Raw genomic sequence first — 22,289 nt, 5'->3', positions numbered from 1 at the left:
TTGAAATTGAGAGGTGTCAGTCATCCAACTTTGTTCTTCTTTTTCAAGGTTGTTTGGTTATTTGAGGTATCTTGCAATTGCATATGAACTTAAGGATCAGTTTTCTGTTTCTGCAAAACAAGGCTACTGGAATTTTGATAGGTATAATATTGAATCTGTAGATCACTTCAGGTAGTAGTGACATCCTAATATTTAGTCTTCCTACCCATGAGCACAGGATGTCTTCCCACTTATTTAGATCTTCTTTAATTTCTTTTGGCAATCTTTTTAAGTTGTCAGTGTACAAGTCTTTAACTTTCTTGGTCAAAGTTATTCTGAGGTATTTTATTCTTTTAGATGCTACTGTAAAATGAACTGCCTTCTTAATTTCCTTTCAGATTGTTCACTGAAGGTGTACAGAAACACAGCTGATTTTTGTGTGTTGATCTGTATCCTGCAAACTTTGCTGAATTAATTAGCTCTAACAGCTTTCTGTGGGCTCTTTGGGATTTTTCTATATATAGAAGAATCATCCAATCTGGATTCTTTTATTTATTTTGTTTGTCCAATTGCAATGGCTACAGCTTCTAGTGCAATGCTGAATAGCAGTGGTGAAAGTGGGTATCTTAGTTAGCTCAGGCTGCTATAACAGAATACCACAGGCTGGATGGCTTAAACAGCAGACATTTATTTCTTGAAGTTCCGGAGGCTGGAAGTCAGAGATCAAAGTGCCAGGTGGTCAGGTTCTGGTAAGGGCCTTCTTTATGGTTTGCAAATGATCTTCTTCCTAGGTCCTGACATCAAGGACACTACAGAGAGAGAGAGAGAAGCTCTCTGGTTTCTTCTTAGGAGGGCACTAATCCCATACAAGGATTCCACCCTCATGACCTCATCTAAACCTAATTACCAAAGGCATCAACTCTAAATAATATCATATTGGGGATCTGGGCTTCAACATAAAAGTTTTGGGCCGGGCGCGGTGGCTCACGCTTGTAATCCCAGCACTTTGGGAGGCCGAGGTGGGCTGATCACGAGGTCAGGAGATCGAGACCACAGTGAAACCCCGTCTCTACTAAAAATACAAAAAATTTAGCCGGGCGTGGTGGCGGGCGCCTGTAGTCCCAGCTACTCGGAGAGGCTGAGGCAGGAGAATGGCGTGAACCCGGGAGGCGGAGCTTGCAGTGAGCCGAGATTGCGCCACTGCACTCCAGCCTGGGTGACAGAGCGACACTCCGTCTCAAAAAAAAAAAAAAAAAAAAAAAGTTTTGGCAGGACACAAGCATTCGTACATACCAGCAGGCATCCTTGTCTTGTTCTTTTAACTTAGGAGGGATAATTTCAGTCTTTCACCACTGAGTACGATGTTAGCTGCAGATAAGTCAGTAAAGTTAACCACTAAAATAATGATCTCAATGTCAGGCCTACATCCAAAAGCTTTTAAACAAAATAGCTTAATACAAAGTGGTCAATTAAGAAAATGAAGACTATGCTACCCACACTATTTGCTAGTCTATTCTATTTAGTCCAATCTTTGCAAATTCATTTTAGGAAAAAAAAAAAGAGTTAAGATATTTACTAGTGTTTATACAAACAAGATGCAACCATTAGTTCAAAAAATAGGGTTTGTTTTTTCTCAACAAAAGTGCATACTTTAATAGGACGATTTGAATAAAAATCCCATACAAATGGAATGTGTACTTAACATTAAGAAAGCAGGGAAGCAGCATGTCCTACAACATAGAACACAATTGGCTCAATCAAGATGAATTACCCTTTCAACTAAGTATCTATTTTTTATATTTACTACAAATGTCACAGTCAGTTCGGTAAATGCCAACAGTCTTACAGCTTTAACCTTTAGTCATGAGAAGCACACTTGACTGTTTCCAAAGGGATATGTGAGGCCATCTTCATTTCAGAGGAGCAGAAGTGACTGTACTGTTGTTTGCTCTTTAATGTTTCAACTAACCATTCCGTTGTCTCATGAAGGCCAGTGCCTCTGGTTGCTGAAGTTTTGAATATTTGCCATTTTCAGTCCTTCGAGGCAGATAACCCAAGTGAATGTACATCTCTGAGGGAGTCATGGCCTGTTCCATGTCCTGCTTATTTGCAAATGCCATTAAAATGGCTTTTCTCAGCTCTCCATCAACATGGCAACTAACACTGACTTGGAAATGCCAGTTCGGTCTCGGTCACAACTGTCTGCTCCATAGCATCTGTGTTTGAATAATAACATCTTCAGTATGGCTCTGTCCTCCTAAATCCCAGACTTGGAATTCTGTATGTTTTCTTTGTTGGGTTTGTTTTTAAGATGGAGTTTCGCTCTTGCTGCCCAGGCTGGAGTGAAGTGGTGCAATCTCAGCTCACTGCAACCTCTGCCTCCTCGGTTCAAGCAATTCTCCTGCCTCAGCCTCCCAAGTAGCTGGGAGTGCAGGCACCAGCCACCACGCCTGGCTAATTTTTGTATTTTTAGTAGAGACGAGGTTTCACCATGCTGGCCAGGCTGGTCTTGAACTCCTGACCTCAGGTAATCAGTCTGCTAAAGTACTGGATTACAGGCGTGAGCCACTGCGCCCAGCCCTGTATGGCTTTTATAAGTTACCATCTCAACATTAAATCTGATGATAGGAATGTTAGTAATGACTTTTCCAACCTGTAATCTGCATAAAATTGTGGTTTTTCCTGTCTATGTAATCCCCAAATTAAAATCCTCACTTCCCTGGTTCCAAACAGACTGGAAAAAATACTTGAGAAAAATCTACATGATTAAGCCCTGTTCACCCTCACCAATCCTCAGGAACAGGTCCTGGCCTCAGCAGCAACTCCAACTCGAGGCACCTCTGCTCACCTTGGCCTCTAGATCTACCTCTGAGCCTGGACTTCCACATTGGATCTGTCAATTTGCTGATATTTTCAAGGAAAATACTTCTGGTTTCATTGCTTTTTTCTATTGTTATTCTATTCTCTATTTTATTTCTCTCCACTCTAACCTTTATTATTTCCTTCCTTCTGCTAGCTTGGAGTTTAATTTGCTCTTCTTTTTCTAGCTCCTCAAGGTGTTAGGTTAGGGTATTAATTTAATATCTCTCTCTTTTTTTAATGTAGGCATTTACAGCCATAAATTTCCCTCTGAGCACTGCCTTTGCTGCACCCCATAGGTTTTAATCATTCCTAATATTCTTGTAAAAGTATTTTCATAACTATTCCATGAGTCACCTTTCCTACCATGTTGGAAAGAACATTAGCTTAGTGGGTCAGAAAGTAGACACTTTGTCTGCCACAGCCAAAGTAATAAAAGTACTAACAGCCGAAGCTGTCCACATGCAGAAGACTGCATTAAGTACACAACAACTCTCAACGGAGAAAAGTACTTGCCAGAAAAGAAAAGAGGCACCTGTGCTCGTGTGGTGGTCACAGAATATTCTCAAGACAACAATGCGAACAGTGCCACGTGTTCTCACTGACACTCACTTTTCAAGGTCTACAAAAGTAAGTTTGCATTTTATAGACATCTTATTGGGTAACTACACTAGGAAACAACGAAGTGCTTATATGCTCTGCAGGCCAAATAGATCATCATGGCATGCCTTCTTCAAGTGTGTTTGTCTGTTTATTTCTGGTTTAAAAGAAGACATTTGCAAGTATCTAATGTGTTTGACTTAGTGTTTAAGGATGGTGTGATTAGGGTTAAATAGTGCAAACCATAAAAGCACTTGTGTAAGTTGCCATGGAAACCACTGGCAGAGCTAAACAAAGTTATTATTTCACTTACTAGAAGAGATAACTCTACATTAAACAAAAATTATTTCCCACTGAGGGTGTATATCTCCAAGATGATCTATTTGGCCAGAACATCAGGGCCCAAGATCATGTTTTTATATGAAGGAAGGAAACTTGCATGCATGTAATTTAAAGGATTAAAAAAACCCTTAAACTCAGTAGAATGTCATCATATACACAAACTGTCTTTGGCTTTAAGGCTGCAATTCTGACAACTAGATGGATGAAAAAACAATCAACAACCAGGGAGGGTAAAAGATAAAAACTCAAAAGGGGTATCTGCCTAGGTTCAAGTACAATACTGGTAAGGCACTGTCTTCATTCATGTCTACTACGTCGAATGCTCTGAGGAAGGTACATTTAGGGGCTCTGTATCCCTCTTCTTATATAAACTCTAACAGGGAAACTATATTTAAAAGTTATGAAGAATTGAGAAGGAAATTTAAAAAGAACGAATTGGCTGAATACCTACTGTCTGCCATTCTCTGAGGCAGGCGCTTTACCTGGTTTATCTAACTTCTCTCTCTGCATCCCATGAGGTATTTATTATTTCCATTTTTAACATGAGGAAACTGAGGCTCAGAGAGGTAAGCAATGGATACAACACCACCACAGACATAGCAGCAGAGCGGGTACCTGCTCCTGACTGCTTCAAAAGCTGCTGACTGCTCACTGTACCAGTTCAAACAGGAGCCACAGACATGGCTCAAAATCCCTCAGGTAATGACTAACACATTTTTAACTCCTTATAACTATAATAGAAAAGAATGCTGTTACATATTACATTTTAACACATTGAAGAAGATCAACAAATAAGCTGTGCTCATAAATCATCCTGGGTTTTTCTTTTAGTTTCAGTTTTTTGCAGACTTTGAAATAAAGCTTCTCCTCCATCTTCATGCACATATTTAATTTCCTTCATCATTTTTTCAGAATCCAGATCAGCACTTTTTTTTTTACAAAATTATGCAAACCAGGACACTACACTACAGCCTAGAAGCCTGAGCAAAGACTGTAAAAATGATTTAAAAATTGCATGACATGACTTTCACCTAGTCAGAGAAGCAGAGAACACTTCAAATAATTATAAGAAATGTGAACAACTCCAAGATACTACTGGTGATTCACCTATAAAACAATATTCCCAATCAATCTTTCAAGTTTCTAGATCAGATTAAATGAAAACATCCTGTCATCGCAAAGAAAGTTTAAACACTGGTAACATTTGTGTCTACTCATGATTTAGGATTTTCTTCATGTTACAGTCCCAAAATTAATTAGAGAAACAAATAGATGTTTAAACCAATTTAGGATTGTAACAGTCATCCACAATTCTCCAATTTTAATATTTTCCTCACTAACTGAATTTGTTAGGAAATGTTATAATTTGAATCAATAAACTTATATTAATTCTGCTTTATTTATTGGACTTTTGCATAAGATTTGGAAAAAGGCTTCCACTGGGAGTACAAATCTAAAAAACAGTGTATTACTGCATGATATCTACCCAGTTATGACCATGCAAGTAATCAGATATTAGTAATTCAGGTGACAAAGCAATACTTTCAGCTAGGGTAATGAGAGAAGACTTTAGTAAAGTGGTAAGAGAGGCAAAATAATTCATAACTGACTCCATGTGAAAATAGTGTCTATCATTAAAAAGCAAAGCCTGCTTTTTGGCATCAAGAGTTTATACTTGATATTTTAAAATGTTCCGACAAAAGTACACGAGATCAAATTTTCACAGCTGTTTTAGGCACCACTAGTAATATCACAAATTGCTACCAAGTGATGAATTGTCCACGCAATTGTCGCCTTTAAGAAATCTAGAAGTGTATTACATTAATCATATATAGAATGCAAATGTTCAGTAACAAAACTGAATGACAGGCATAGAGAAAGGAGGCTCTGAACTCAAAGTAGATCTATGAATATGTTGCAGATTAAAGCAAAATCTTTATTATACAAGTTCTCTTAAAAGATTTAATGTTTAAACAGTATAGAACCGAAGTTCTACAATGTTTAGGATTTAATATTTTTACATCTAAATGCAAATTTGTAAGCAGATCGATTTCTTTACGCTTCTCTTTTTTCATAGTCACTATTTTCCCAAAAGTTAATTTAAACTAATTTGAGGAGACAAAAGTAGTACGACACTTAAAAACTACGTCATATGAATAGATACCCATTCATTTGCCTATGATCGTGATTCTCAGTGCTAAAAAATGTCCTGAAGCCATTTTTTTTTTAAACAACAACAAAAAAGGAAATTCAACCTTTAATTAAACTCTCACTTATTTTTCTACGGAAGGGGAAAGCAAAATGTATTACATCTTATTTTTGGCCGAACGTGCTAATAATGTTTGTAGTGAAATGCTCCCATCTTGTGGACTTTTTGAATATTGCTAACAGGAGCCACTTCTGCAGCATGGTTTCACACCAGCAGTTCGACATTTTCTTAGCATTTGAATTAGCTAGGATTTTTGTTACAAATCACTTTTGTTTATTCTTGTATTTTAAAAAGTCTTTAAATATTTTGATTTGAAATTCTGAAATCACAAACCTTTACTGGAAAAATCAACTTCTGGAAAAAGTTGGCTACTTGATCTGTCAAGGCGTACGTAATTTTTTTGGTAAATTGAATTCTTTAATAATCAGACTTGTTTGAAAAACATAACTATACACAATGCTCTTACTATATTATAAAATAAACGGTAAACCTGCACAAGTAATAATTTTTTTTACATATTAAACATGTATTTCTTACATATTAAAACATATATTTCAAGAAATTGTCTTTGGTATTAGTTTCCAACAATTCCAAACATTGTAGAACTTTGGAATGTTGTATATACTTTTTCGATGTTAAATCTTTTAAGATAACTCATATAATAAGGGTTTTGGATAATGAAGATCTGGGTTAATATACCTGAGTTTTTCACGTTGACGTTAGAAACACGACTTTGGAACACTTAACATTTTTTCTTCATTCTACATTTGCATTAAACACTGAAAATGGCATTATGAGAGTAAAGTCTGAGAAAATATCTTCAAAATCAAAAGTAAAAGAAAACCTATTGGCTGGTCACGGTGGCTCACGCCTGTAATCCCAGCACTTTGGGAGCCTAAGGTGGGTAGATCACGAGGTCAGGAGATTGAGACCATCCTGGCTAACACGGTGAAACCCCATCTCTACTAAAAATACAAAAAAAATTAGCCAGGCGTGGTGGCGGGCACCTGTAGTCCCAGTTACTCAGGAGGCTGAGGCAGAAGAATGGCGTGAACCCGGGAGGCGGAGCTTGCAGTGAGCAGAGATCACGCCACTGCACTCCAGCCTGGGTGACAGAGCAAGACTCCATCTCAAAGAAAAACAAAAAAGAAAAAAAGAAAAAAAAACCTATTGAAAAAGTTACCTAAAAAAATTATAGCCACATAGTAGACATAAAAATGGCATAAAGGCTTAAACAAACAGATGTACCAGATGTTTAAGTGCTAAATATCAGAAGTGATTTTTTAAAGCTTTCCACACAAAACCTAGCACAGTTACTAGACACAATTAGAACTAAATAAAGCATTTATTTGAGATTTTATATGTTGCTAAGTTGTTCACATTTTTCAATAGAAAAGATAAATTCAACACTGCAGAAAAATTTCTGTCTGCTGTAACACTCCCACTGATACCTTATAAGTTATTCTAAATACTCATAGATATATCAATGAAAAGTTAAACTCTATCTGGAAATTAAAATATTTAGTTCTATATTTCTGGTATCTCAGACCCACTGCCTAGTTGGCAGCTACAGAGGACAGGCTCCTGGCCCCCAGAAACAGGCCTGGGGAAGCACACAGTTACAGCTGTGAGGTCTTAGGTAACTCCTGCTCTCTGCCTCTTAGGGATAGAAGTACAGGTTGAGTATTCCTTATCTGAAATGCTTGGGACTAGAAGTGTTTCAGATTTGGGAGTGTCGGCAGTACCAGCTGAGCATCCCTAATCCAAAAATCCCAAATCCCAAATGCTCCAGTGAGTCGGCACTCAGTTTCAGATTTGGGGGCATTTCAGATTTCAGATTTTCAGATTAGGGATATGCAACCTGCATTAAATGTGATAATCTAGGTAAAGTGCTTAATCCAATGCATGGGACAGAATGAGGGCTCACATAATATATTAGCTACTACTTTTATTAGACTGTGCCCCACATATAATAAATTCTATAAATATTTGTTTAATAAATGATCACAATTAAAATGTTTAGCACAACAGAACTGGAGTCATCTAAGTACATGGCCTTTTAAAAACAATTCTGACAACAAGTCTCTAAGAAGAAACTGAGTCTGTAAGAAGACTCTGAAGTGAGAGGAACCTGTCTAGAAGTAGCCAATCCAAAGCAACTCCACCAGAATGTAAATTAGTACAACCTCTATGGAAAACAATATGGAGATTTCCTCAAAGAGCTAAATGTAGATCCACCATTTGATCCAGCAAGCCCACTACTGGGTATCTACCCAAAGGGAAAAAAGTCATTATATGAAAAAGACACTTGCACATGTACGTTTATAGCAGCACAATTCACGATTGCAAAGATGTGGAACCAACCTAAGTGCCCACTGACTAAGGAGTGGATAAAGAAAATGTGGTTTATATACACCATGGAATATTACTCAGCCATTAAAAGGAACAAAATAACATTTTGCAGCAATGTGGATGGAGCTCGAGGCCATTATTCTAAGTGAAGTAACACAAGAGTGGAAAACCAACAACCATATGTTCTTACTTATAAGTGGAAGCCAAGTTATGAGTAAGCAAAGACATACAGAGTAAAATAATAGACTTTACAGACTCAGAAGGGACAGGATGGGAGGAAAGCTAGGGACAAAAAAACTACATATTAGGTACAATCCACACTACTTGGATAATGGGTGCGCTAAAATCTCAGACTACACCACTAAATAATTCATCCATGCAACAAAAAACCACTTGTACTCCAAAAGCTATTGAAATAAAAATTTTAAAAAGCACAAAGCAACTCCACCAGACCATGGCATTCATAAATGGATTATGAATGTAAGCAACCTTAGAAATGCAGCTGAACTCAGAGTTACAGGGAATGCCTTCAAAAACACTGCTGTGATTTTAGCATCACCTGACATAAGGCAGAAACCATCAAGTGTTAGGTGAAATATACAGTCATCATTCAGTCAACGTGTACTGAGAAGCTACCATGTGTCTGGCCCAGGGATATACTGGTATATAACAAAATAAACATTTTACCCATATTTAAGCCTAAAGAATGAAGTATCTGGATGGACAGTATTCTCTTCAAGATAAAGTGAGGCTTCTCATCTACCACTTCCCCAATCCATGCCTTCCTCAATCCAAAAGTTATCATCAGATTTCTTTATTCTTTCAGAAATACCCACTACTGCCTAAATACCGATCACTTGTCTAGAAGCAAAAAAATGCAGCAATGTTTAAGAAAGTTACAGTTCATTAAGTGTATAGTCTCATTCAGGAGACAAATATTAAAGAAATAGCAATGCAAATACTTATAAGAAGGTAACTATGGCCAGTGCTATGAAAGAACACACTAGTACATAAAGGATTCATCTAACAAAGCCTCGAAGGATGCGGGGGCTTGGTAACAAAAGGCTTCCTAAGGCAGTAATATTTAAGATGAGACCAGAAGAAGGAGGTGGGAGGGGCCAAAGAGAAGAGCACGTGGAAAGTAAACAGTAAGAGGGAGAAGGAGCCGGAGCCAGGCTGAGGACACTGCAATCTCCAGCAGAAACCTGGTGCCTGAATACAGATTTTGACCAATTATACCCTTTTGTCTTTAGAGCCCAATTTGATATGCACAGACCATCATTTGCACTTTATACTATCTATAAGTCAAAATCATTATTATTCTAAAAGCAACTCATTAGTTGCTCTCCTGCCCATGATATCTTTCCTATACCTAGCAGTCTTCAATGCCACACAAATCACCTTTCATTCACTCTCAACCAGGGGTTTGTATATCAGAGAGCCAGACCATGGCAAGAAAAGGGAAGGAAGGCAATTTTTTAAATGATACAAAAAGTTGGCTATAAACCCATCATTAAAAAATAAAGAATAAAACGATCCTAAGAAATAAGAAAGTATTGCGACGGGAGACACAAAGGGAAATTAGTCCTATAAATTCTTGCCGATGTTTAGAATAACTAATTTTCTTTCAATACCCTGCAACAGGACTGTAGGTGAGCTTATTTACTTCCTAGCTCACATAGAAAATGCCACAATGTGCTATTTCTATAACCCAACTTTCATTATTTTTAAAAGACAAGGTTTCACTAGTCACCCAGGCTGGAATGTGGTGGCTATTCATAGGCACAGTCATGGCACGCTGCAGCCTCCAACTCCCAGGCTCAAGTGATCCTCCCACCTCAGCCTCAGCAGTACAGGTGTACTCCACCATGCCCGACTCTATTATCATTTCATCTTTACTGTGGGATAGCCAATTACTTTCTGAACTTTTCATTTACCTTAATTTTTCCACCCAGGTTCATTCCTATTCCCTTCCCACCATGAGAGTCTCAAAACAAGCTCCCTTAAATCAACAGGATTCCCTAACTCAGGCCAAGCTGCACTGATACAGCAAATAGGCCCTGAAGCATCAGGGTAATGGCTACGCATTTTTCAAGACCCTGCAATGAATCCCCATCTTGCTCAGGGTAAAAGCCAAAGTCCTTACCATGGTCCTCCAAAAGGGGTCCATGAACCCCACTGGTGACCCGACCTCACCTCCTACTCACTCGCTTCACTGCACCCCATCTCACCACATCAGCTCCTTGTTGCTGTTCCTTCAACATTGATTCCAGGTGCTCTCTGGCCCGGAACTGTTCCCTCTGCCTGGAAATGCTTTCTCAGATACCTGCCTGGAAAACTCTCTTGCCTCCTTCAACCCTTCCTCAACTCTTCCCTTCTCCATGAGGACAATCCTGCTCCCCTTACTTAATGCAGAACCTGCACTACTCTTCATCTCCTTAACTCTCTTCTACCTTTTATCCTTTCCACCACACTTGCTGCCTTTTAACATGCTAATTATGTATTATATATGTTGTTTATTACCCATCACTCTCTGACAGACTGCGAGCTCCTGGGGACAGGGATCTTTGCTGGTTTTGTTCATGGATACACCAAGCTCCTGGAACTGTGCCTGGTCCATAATAGGTGTCCAATAACTGTTTTCTGAATAAATGAATGAATTTTAAGCTTTCTCCCCTTAATTTCTCTCACATCTTTGTATGTTGCTAGAAGTCTAGTAACAACAACAAAATAAATAAGTAGCAAAATACACAAATAGGTAAACTAAAAAAAAGCCAAACACGTCTAGTTTAATGCATTTCACTGTTTTCTCCAAACAACGAAAGTAGGCATGATTTACAGATACATCAAAATAAGCTAAAAAATTATGCCCCTCACCTTTATCTTTAGAAATCTGAATTGTCCAATTTTCACAAAGACATGGATAAAAATAATGCGAAGCCAGAAATGCACATTGAATGGTCAACATTACATCTGATTATGGGTATCTCTATATAAGGTTTGCAGGCTCACTCTTCACACTGAACTTGGCAAATATACAAATGTCATTTATTTCTGTCCAGATAAAATATGATTTCTATTATAGATGACACAATCTTTATTTCAGTAAAAACCTGCTTAGTTTTCTCTCCTATATGGGGAATTATCTTGTAATTTTACAAATAACTAGATCAGGCTTTCTCTTTAAAAAGATAAAGATATGGATAAAATATTGAAACTCCGCAGTCAAAGCAAGTGTGTTTTGAGAATAAAGATGGAAACAATAATTATATAAAAGACAGTAATTTAATAAATTTTGAATGATGACAACACCAATACCTACAGATAAGTCATATATTAAAAACAAGGAATTTAATGAAGATTCTAAGCTATATATAAAAAACACCAAAATAGCATGTATTAAACAGTTTTTGGAATAAATATTGCTAGTATCTCAAAAACTAAAGAGAAAAATTATCAGTACAAAGGATGGACTTTGTACTACAAAGGAGATGAAGCAACAACTTCCTCTAAACTAACAAATGTTAAATTTTTCATGCTATCCACATTCATAACTTAAGTCCACATGCAAAAGAAACAAGCTTGTGCAATAATCCAGGCCAAATGATGGCAGGGAAGAGAGGGAAGGAGAGCTGATCATCAACCAGAAAATGATGGAGAGAGCAAGCAGGTTAGTGAGAGCTACAAGAGGTATGAGATGACTAGATGTGATAAAATGAAGCTTATGAAAGCTTTGGGTGAATATCAGGAGGGGTCATCATAAAATATGATGTTTTATTATGAGAATGCCCTAAATAATGTATAGAAATAACACTACTTGAATAATTTAAAAATAACAGGTCTATTAATGTCATAAATTAGATGTCCATAGTGTCTGTACAGCAAATTGCTACTTCAATGAAATGGAAAATGGCTACTATTCTGAAGCACCCTTAGAACTTATTCAACTGTTCTTTAAACATCAAAATAAAGTACCAAAATAAAGAATGTTGTTATCCTTATCGCAAAATCATTCTGACCATATCATCCTGGGTAAAAGATTGACTGTGCAGTGTCAAAACAGAAATTTAAAGCACTACCTTCATGAAAGCTACTTAAATTCATTTTTTAAAAAACCACTATCATTCTGCTTTAAATGCCAGAAATAAAGTTTTAGACTAAAATATTTCAATGGTTGTCTAAAACGCTGCAATAAAAACTAGACAGAAAATTTTTAGTTTTTATTTTACTCCCTTTCTTACTAAATGTTAAAAAAAAAACTCTCAAATGATCCAGACAAAAGCTTTCAGCTCAACACATAATTGCAAGAAAATTACAATAATTGTACCAATTAAAACCATCTTGAATGAACAGTGTGTCATCTTAATGTTCCCGTGGTTTGCAGAGGGGTCTATTTAATTCGCTGAAATTGCTTTCCAGTGCTAGTATCAAATGTCATTTGTTAAAAGTTGAACAATTTAGAAAATAATTTAACAACACAATTTCACCAAACACCAAGAACCAACATTTTCTTTTTCACCTGAATAAAGCCAGCAGATGTGTCATCAAATTGCTATAAAAATAAATGAGGCTTTTTATGGATTAAAAAAATAAATTTTACTACTAGCGTTAAAAATATTATTTTCTGATTGTTTTTACCAAATCAGATTTCTTTAATACAACAAATGAATATCAATTACATACTGCTGCTTTTTGTCGGCTGTAAATAAAACTTTCTCTTATTCAAATGACAAGCAATAGCATCAAAGAACTCAACTACAGTTAACTAGAAACATAATCATCTAGATTATTCTCACATATTTTAATATCTGGCTTTTCAATATGTTGATCAAAGTGTCTTCCTATAGTTTTTCATTCCAAATCCTTATTATATATAATTATTTTAAGTCAATTCATACGAATTATCAACGATTGCTTACTATAGTTTTTCTCTTCCTTAGACTAGCTACAAAATATTCTTTGTAAGTAGTTACAGGCATTTAAGACTTAAATATACTTATTTCACCAGAAAGAGAAGAAAAGCATCTCAAAACCACCCCAAATCCAGCCCAGTCATAGATGGCAAGCCTGCCAAATGCCGAAGTTTAAAGTAATGAGTTGGTTTAATGGCAAAGCAAAGTTCACATCCCTCATTCTATCCCCACCTAACACCTCTGCACTTTCCAAAGCTTCGAGAATACATAAGGCACCTAGCAAAGTACCTGACGTGAAGGAAGGAGGTCAGGAACACTAAGTGACTCGACCTCCTTAAGTAAGGACCCATGTGAGACAACTAGTTCTCCTGTGCCCAAGTTTAAAAATTTCTTGAAATCTAGAAATACATTCCTGGAGTAATAAACTACTCCTAAACAATACCAATTCAGACAGGGTCTAAGAATCTAAAGCAGCCACAAATTCCTTCCACTACTGTTTCTTAAGCCATCGCTCCACAGTTCCTAAACGAAGGCTTATTCTTTTTTATGACACATTTTTATTTACACACAAATGATAACAACAACAATCTTGAGGATAGATGAGAGTATCAAGGGATTACCTGTTTACATTAAATAGGGCTTTATGTATAAATATAACATGCGAAAAATAAACCTCATTATATTGCTATGAATTATTATGAAGCACTTAAATCTTTTTAAAAGTTTTAACCGCTTAACAAGCATTCATAATTATACAGCACCTGTATTATAATACAAACGTTTATTCACAAAATAAAACCTTGTATGTACAATAAAATATTGTACTACAGAACCAATAGAAAAACGAATCATGCATCTCACAATAAGATGATTTGTAAAACCTCAAAGACCAGATGCAATTCAGTACCACTTCTCAATAGGCAGACAGTAATTATATATCACTGCATCTACTGGAACACCTACTTGATACAGCCTACAGGTTTAAACCACTAAACTACTTTCACATAAATTAAACAGCAAAACCTAGAAGAGCTCAAATCTGTGGACTAATAAAACAACATCTATAATTCTAAAACCAGTTATTTACTTAGAAAACATTAAATGTGTACATAAAAAATAGGAAAACCATATACTGACAATACTCTAAGGAAATAAAAGTTATCTGAAATCTTAGAAGTTTTAATATATAAACTATACACTAAGGCTGGGCACAGTGGTTCACACCTGTAATCTCAGCACTTTGGGAGGCCAAGACAGGAGAAATGCTTGAGCCCAGGAGTTTAAGACCAGCCTGGGCAACACTAGGACTGCAAGTCCCTGCCTATACAAAAAATAAAAAGAAAGAGCCAGGCATCTTGGTGCGCGCCTACAGTCCCAGCTACTTGGGAGGCTGAGATGGGAGGATGACTTGAGTCCAGGAGTTTGAGGCTACAGTGAGCTATGATTGTGCCACTGTGCTCCAACCTGGGTGAGAGAGAGAGATCCTGTTTCTAAAAAATTTAAAAAATTTTAAAATAAACTTTATATACCTGAAAAAGGAGAAGTATGTCCAAATAAAGCCATAGATTTTACATGACAGAATATATACCTGTGCTAATACAACTCCAAAATTATAATGGAATTAATAAGAATGATTAAATCCAGAAGTATACATTTTATACATATTATTTTGTATTGTCTGCTTTATATGCATTTTTTTTTAACTCAACCTAAAATAAAGTAAAATACAAAGAGATCAAAAAAGGTACCTTTCGTAGATGGTTTTTAATGTCATTTGATCTGGAATACCTTCAGTCTCTTCCAAATATAATATGAGCCATGAGGTCCGGTATGGCCACTGCTCAGTAAGGTTGATCCAGCTAGCAAGCCTGTCCCAGTTGAAACTTATCTGATTGGCTCTCAGTAATCGCCCTTTTAAAAAATACAGAAACATTTTAAAATTAATAGATGTGTAATAGTATGTTAAGTAAAACATTTAGTATATCCACAAATATTTTAAATTTCTAAAATTTACCATTTAATTTATACTACAAATTCAAATCTAGTACTGCCATGGCTTCTAAAATCCACAGAGCTGCATTAAGTAAAGCTTTTAGGGCTTAAACACAATTTTAATTCTAAAGCAATTTTTTGGTTGTTTGATTTGCCACTGGTGAGATATACTTCTTTGACCACATACATGCAGGCAAACATCTTTCAGAACTGTGTCACACAGTTCAACGCCACCCACAATCATTGAGCAGAACATCCATTCACCCACAATGGACCCCAATCTTCTAAAGTGCCATCTGCTGAGATCCTATTGATGGACTATAAACAGATCCAAATATGCCAGTCCATTCTCGTTGTATTATAGATGAAGGGGCAATCCCACAGGCTTTCATTTTCACATACTAAGGGTGGTCTATGCAAGTAACCAACCAACTGAGTTGTAGTGTTTCTAATATTTATTATTTATGTATTTTAAAACAACCCTATCTATTGCTGGGATTTTCTGAGGACTCTGATTTGCTGTTCTACCACTAGGCTTGTGTACATGTAGACAGTTGCAATCCTCAAACTTTCAGAATGGATGCCTTGGTTCATTGTATCATGTTTCACCATGATTTGGTAGAAATTCTGAGCTGCTAATAACTGTTGTTAAATTTTCAAACGTCAATTTTACTTCATCATTATCAATTTTGTTTGTACGTAGACTAAGATACCTATTTTAGTTCCAATATAAGTTATTCCTTTCCCTAGTACTAATAGATATATAGATATAGATGTATAGATAGATATAGATATACATATAGATATAGACATATAAGCCCCAATCCGGTTCTTTCTATATCACCAGGCCCTCACTTCCTCAGCAAATCTGCTCATACATAGAAATTATATTTTCATGGCTGGATTCCTTTTCCCTGGAAGGTGAGATGTGAGCATCTGATGGAGATATGGCTAGGTTGGAGATACACACACAGTGCTGTGTGAAAAGAGAAAATGAGCACCAAATCTAGAAGCGGCAGTTAAGGGAAGGTTTCCTTAAGAATAACTACTAAAAAGAAAAAGACAAAAAAAAAAGGATGTAACCAACCACTAGAACTAAGCGATGAAGGATGAACCCAAGTTAGTCTAGTGGGAAGGCATGGGCTGGCAGAGACAAGGGAAGCAGAGTGAGGACATTCAGACAAAAGGAACAGCAAATGCACCATGCATGCATGCAAAGTCATGAAGGAACCGGTAGACAGAGAGAACTGGAAAACTATTTTAAAAGTGTGAGCGAATAGGCCGGGCGCGGTGGCTCACAACTGTAATCCCAGCACTTTGGGAGGCAGAGGTGGAGGATCATTTGAGGTCAGGAGTTCAAGACCAGCCTGGCCAACATGGTGAAACCCTGCCTCTACTGAAAATACAAAAATTAGCCGAGCGTGGTGGCAGGCGCCTGTAGTCCCAGCTACTCGAGAGGCTGAGGCAGGAGAATCACTTGAACCTGGGAGGTGGAGGTTACAATGAGCCAAGATCACACCACCGCACTCTAGCCTGGAGGACAGAGACTATCTCAAAAAAAAAAAAAAAGTATGAGTGAATAAAAATAAATACTCTATCCTAAGAATATATCTAACCTATAATGAGTGAATAAAAATAAATATTCTATCCTAAGAATATATCTAGCCTATAATTAGCTAAAAAATAAAGCAATATCAAAAGAAAATTCTGAACAACAAATATGTCTAAGATAATTTTTTAATCTTATCGTCCAAAATAATCCAATAAAACAAATTTGAAATAAAGTACACTTGATAAAGCACAATTTTTAATTAGGAAACCACTCAACTACTTATCAATATTTATCTACTAAAACCTCAAATTCTTTTCTGATATTAATCTCTCTATTGAATGACTTTCCTAATAGCAACAACTATTTGCATGGTGTTCGGCGGGTAACATACACTTTTGCATACATGGGAATTGGGGATTCAAGAGGCTAAGCAACATGCCTAGGACTCAAACCCAAGTCTTTTGCCTTCAAATTCTATCCTTTCCAATAAAACATATTTCCCTACACACTTCCAACTAATGTTACCCAACGAAATGGAAAACATCACAAAAAAAGAAATCTAAATTTCATTAAATACACAGATTTAAATCTGTAAGTTATTTTTCAACATAGCACTTTTAGGCAATGAAACTAATGGCATTAGGGGCTTTTATAAAGTGAAAATTTTACTTAGAAATGTTTCATGGGCAGAGCTATATTTGATGAGACATAAAAGACAAATATCTCTGATTTAACAATTAGTCTACTGTACAGTCAGACTAATATTAGAGAAATTCTTATATTTGAAAGGTGGCTTTAGGAAGATATTTTCTTTCTACTCTGAAATGTGTAAACATCCTTATTTTAAAAATGTGTATCTCAGTACCAATTATTAAATGATGTTAATTTGGTCCTCTTTGGAGGGTCTGAAAATGTCTAAATATAATCCAAAATCCTTCCTATGGATTTGGGGCATGTAAGGCTCAAAGTGAACTACCCAGGGGCTAGTTTTTTTTTGTTTGTTTGTTTGTCTTAAGATGGAGTCTCACTCTGTCACTCACGCTGGAGTGCAGTGGCGCAATCTCGGCTCACTGCAAATTCTGCCTCCTAGGTTCAAGCAATTCTCCTGCCTCAGCCTCCTGAGTAGCTGGGATTACAGATATGTACCACCACACCTGCTAATTTTTGTATTTTTCGTAGAGACGGGGTTTCATCATGTTGGCCAGGCTGGTCTTGAACTCCTGAGCTCAGGTGATCCACCTGCCTTGGCCTCCCAAAGTGCTGAGATTAGAGGTGTGAGCCTGTGCGCCCAGCCAGTGGCTAGTTCTTTAACATCACTTCCTAGCATTCTCTTTTGATCCGCAAAGTGCAACCACACTGGCCTCCAGCTGTTCCTGGAATTCCACCCCAGAGCCTTCACAATTGTTCTTCCTCCAGTTAAGATGCTTTTCTCAACACAGATATAAAACTCAGTTCCCACTTCATTCAGGTCTGTTAGTCATTCAACAACAGTGTCCTAGACATTGTTCTGGGTACTGAGAAAACAGCAGTAAGAAAGATAGATAGAATGCCGGGCGCAGTGGCTCATGCCTGTAATCCCAGCACTTTGGGAGGCCAAGGCGGGTGAATCAGGAGTTCGAGACCAGCCTGACCAACATGGAGAAACACTGTCTCTACTAAAAATACAAAAATTAGCCAGGCGTGGTGGCACATGCCTGTAATCCCAGCTACTCGGGAGGCTGGGGCAGGAGAATCGCTTGAACCCGGGAGGCGGAGGTTGCAGTGAGCTGAGATCATGCCACTGCACTCCAGCCTGGGCGACAGGGCGAGACTCTGTCTCAAAAAAAAAAAAAAAAAAAAAGATAGATAGAAAACCTTTGCCAGGTGGATTTTAAATTCTACTGAGGGGAAACAGACAAAAACCAAAGAAACAAACAAACAAAAAAGTAAATGATGTAGTGAATTAGAGGTGATTTTGTCTGTTGAGTAAAATAAAGCAGGGAAGGGGTAACGCAAGGCATACCAAAGAAGATGTCATTTTATACGAGATGGTGAGGGAAGATCTTGTAGAAAAGCTGACATTTAAGCAAAGACTTAAAAGGAAGTGAGAAACCCCATGATGCATATATCCAAAGAACAATCTGTACAGGCAGAAGAAATAGCAATTGCAGGAGGAGCCTTTTGATGGGAGCATGTCTGACATTTTCAAGGAACAGCAAAGAAGTCAGTAAGGGATGGAGGAGGAGAACGGTGGGAGATGAGGTCACAAGGAGGAAGGGGATGCAGAAAGACACATCATAAAGGTCTTTGTAGGAAACTATAAGGACTCAGATTTTTGTTTTCAGTGAAATGACACATTACAGAGTTCAGAGCAGAGAATAACATGACTGGCTTCTATTTTAAAAGAATCACTGTGGCTGCCATATGGAGAATAAGCTGTAGAGAGAAAAAGACAGGAGTAGAGACCAGTTAGACTATTTCCATAATTAATAAAGGTAGAACATGATAACGTACCTGATGAGGGTGGTATGCTGGAAATGGTGAATGGTGCTCATATTCTGGAAATAGACTGAAGACAGTGCTACAGAATTTACTAGTAGATTGGTGGTGGTATATGAAAGAAAGATCAAGATTTTCTTACTTAAGGAACTGGAAAAGACTTGGATTAACAGATAGGAAAGACATGGATGGATGAAGTTTGAGTCAGAGAATCAAACATTCACTTGTGGACATACTATGTGTCAGAGGTATATTGACACCATTAGATGTCAAACAAGCCACTGAAGAGCTATAAGGCTGAAGATTTGAGAGTCGCTGGCACATAGATGGCATTTAAGCCTTTCAGAGTAAATGCAGTCACCAAGGTACAGGTCTAGATAGAAAAGGAGAACTCCAAGAAACGCTCCCAAGAGCATTCCAATGCTAAATGGTAAAAGGAGATGAAGACTAACCACCAGCACAGAAGGAGGAAATCCAGTCGGTGTGGCATTCTAGAAGCCAAAGGAAGAAAAATTTTTCAAAGAGGAAGAGTGATCAACACACTGTCAAACGCCACTAATGGGATCAAATAAGATGAGCACTGGCCTGGCCACTGAATTTTATAACATGGAAGCCATTGGTGACCTTGAAAATGCAATTTTACTGAACTGAGAGCAAGAGATTATTGGAATAGGTTAGAGAAAACAGAGGGAGATGAATATGAGACACAGGGACAGACAAGTCTTTTGAGGAGCTTTGCTGAGAAATTGGGCAGTAGCTAGAGGCAGAGGGTACAGTCAAGAGCAGCTTTTCTTGGGAAGGGAGAAACAATCTGTGTGTTGATGGGAGTAATTTTCTAGTGAGAGGGAGGGCCATCTCCTGTTCAGTCTTGTTTTCCCGACACACATCATTCTGTGACGTTATATCTTTTGGTTTTCTCTATTAGGGCAGAGACTTTATCTTGTTCACTGCTTATCTCCACAATGCCCAGAAATGTTATCTGACATAAGGTAGACACGCGCTACACATTTGTTAAATGAATACATATATGTTGATAACATACTAAAACATTCCCATTGTTGAACATAAATACAGTGAGGCTTGAGAACTCACTTAAAGGAACTTAAGTACCAAAAATATTGTAAGTATATTAGATACAACCGCACTTGGAATACAGTTCACAGCATGAACCCCAACAATATAAAGCACAATTCTAGTATAACTATCATAATAGATTAACACTAGTAAATATTACAAAGTACCAATCAATACTCTGCAAAGATACATATATTTTACAAACTAAATTACAAGTATTTATGTAGTTGCCCTGAAGCTATGAGCAAGCAGGAATTCACAAGGCAGAATTCCATGCAGGGACTTCAGGCACAGGGCAATAATCCTCAATTTTATTGTCAATATTTTTTATTCAAAATATCATATGAAAATTTAAAAAACAGCATATAACATCTGAATTTCAATATTTTAAATTATAAGTTTATACTCAGTAATACAAATTAGAATAAAATTATCTTCACAGCAAAAGAAAACTTAAACTTGAAGTAAAAGATTTTTTAAATCATGAAGTTTTAAAATAATGGTACACAGCCGACAGTTGATAATATTAGTTCTGACTTTTCATTGTCAAAACTAAAACTGACTTCATTAAGTGCACTTAATACAAACAAAGCCAGTATTCAGCAATGTAAACATATACACACAATACATACCTTTGTTTCTGAAATTAAGTGGTTTTGTGAATGTTAAAGCTTATTATCTATCATAGACAATAAAAGACAAAAGTCACCTGTCACAGAAACAATATTAAGTAATCTTCTCATGGTCTGGGGACTGATGTCACTGAACCAGTCCTCGGTAACCAGCAGTTTTGTAAGATCAAAGGACATCTGGCGAGTGATGGTCCTCTGCATCTGCCTCCTTCGGTAAGTGTCCTGAAACGGCACATCGTCAGTGAGAAGGAACCCACGTGTCCAGTCTAGGAACTTAAGGCTTTTTGAGATGTTAATAAATGTTTATAACAACAAAAAATCCAAAGTTTTAGTGAAAGAGGAGTATCATACAGTAATAAATTATTATTATCCGTGAGGTAGAATCTTTACAAAGCAATTGTAAAGTCGTATCACAGCAACTGCATGAAATGCTATGGTTTAGCTTCAGATGCATTTTAAGTTACAGTGGTACAGTTAGAGGAAGCTCAATGCCTTTATAAGTAAGCAGAACTGTGTAAAGAGAATGATACTCAAACTCCATGGGGTCTGACTATTTATAGGAACCCTTAAATAATAAAGCAAATAAGCCCTTGTCTGGTTTTAAGGATTCAGCATTTTGATTTTTAGGTTATTATTATTATTAGACAGGGTCTCTCTCTGCCACCCAGGCTGGAGTACAGTAGGGCAATTATAGCTCACTGCAACCTGGATGTTCTGGGCTTGGGCAATCCTCCCACCTCAGCCTTCTGAGCAGCTGGGACTACAGGCATGCACCACCACATCCAGCTAATTTGTTTATTTTTATTTTATGTAGAGGATGTCACTATGTTGCCCAGGCTGGTCTTGAACTCCTGGTCTCAAGTGATCCTCCCACTTCATCCTCCCAAAGTGCTAGGATTACAAGCATGAGCACTGCACCTGGCCTGATGTTTAGGTTATTTTAAAGTATGTGAAAACTATGTCAAAGGGACAGCCGCTCTAACTATCCTCACATCTCCATATGAACGAAAGGCACTCTACAGGGTGGGTGGGCTAAAGGAATTCCATCTCATAAGAGGAGGAACAGGTACAACCAAGGTGTGCTCTTGTCTAAGGTCCCGAAGCACAGGAAGGATGGATGCAACCATGGGGCACCCAACAGTGCCAGGCAAGAAATTAAAAATGGTGAGTTATATGCGCCTCTGAATTTAGTGCTGCCAACTGTCATTCATCATATTAACTTTGCATCCATATCTGTAAAGGGTAGAGGCATAATATCAAAATGTCACTGAAGACATTTTTTTAAAAAGTAAAACATCCAAACTTAA

At 37.3% G+C, this 22,289-nt stretch overlaps 1 protein-coding gene across 22 annotated transcripts in view; it reads right to left on the bottom strand.

Moving 5' to 3' along the window:
- Positions 1–22,289, bottom strand: part of KIDINS220 (kinase D interacting substrate 220) — a 119,540-nt gene that overhangs the window by 35,251 nt on the left and 62,000 nt on the right. For 21 of the 22 annotated variants that reach the window (XM_055254498.2, XM_055254501.2, XM_055254504.2 and 18 more), the window contains exons 21-22: positions 21,060–21,204; positions 15,003–15,165 (exon numbers count right to left, since the gene is read on the bottom strand). In XM_055254498.2, coding sequence (XP_055110473.2) covers positions 15,003–15,165; positions 21,060–21,204 — 308 coding nt within the window. Of the gene's footprint in view, positions 1–1,612; positions 2,196–15,002; positions 15,166–21,059; positions 21,205–22,289 lie in introns of those variants that run through there. The other variant, XM_055254517.2, reaches the window with a different exon arrangement.

Source organism: Symphalangus syndactylus, chromosome 18 (genome assembly GCF_028878055.3).
Source record: "Symphalangus syndactylus isolate Jambi chromosome 18, NHGRI_mSymSyn1-v2.1_pri, whole genome shotgun sequence".
Classification (NCBI taxonomy): domain Eukaryota; kingdom Metazoa; phylum Chordata; class Mammalia; order Primates; family Hylobatidae; genus Symphalangus; species Symphalangus syndactylus.
Note: the sequence above shows the minus strand (reverse complement) of the source record. Positions and strands in the feature narration are given on the sequence as shown.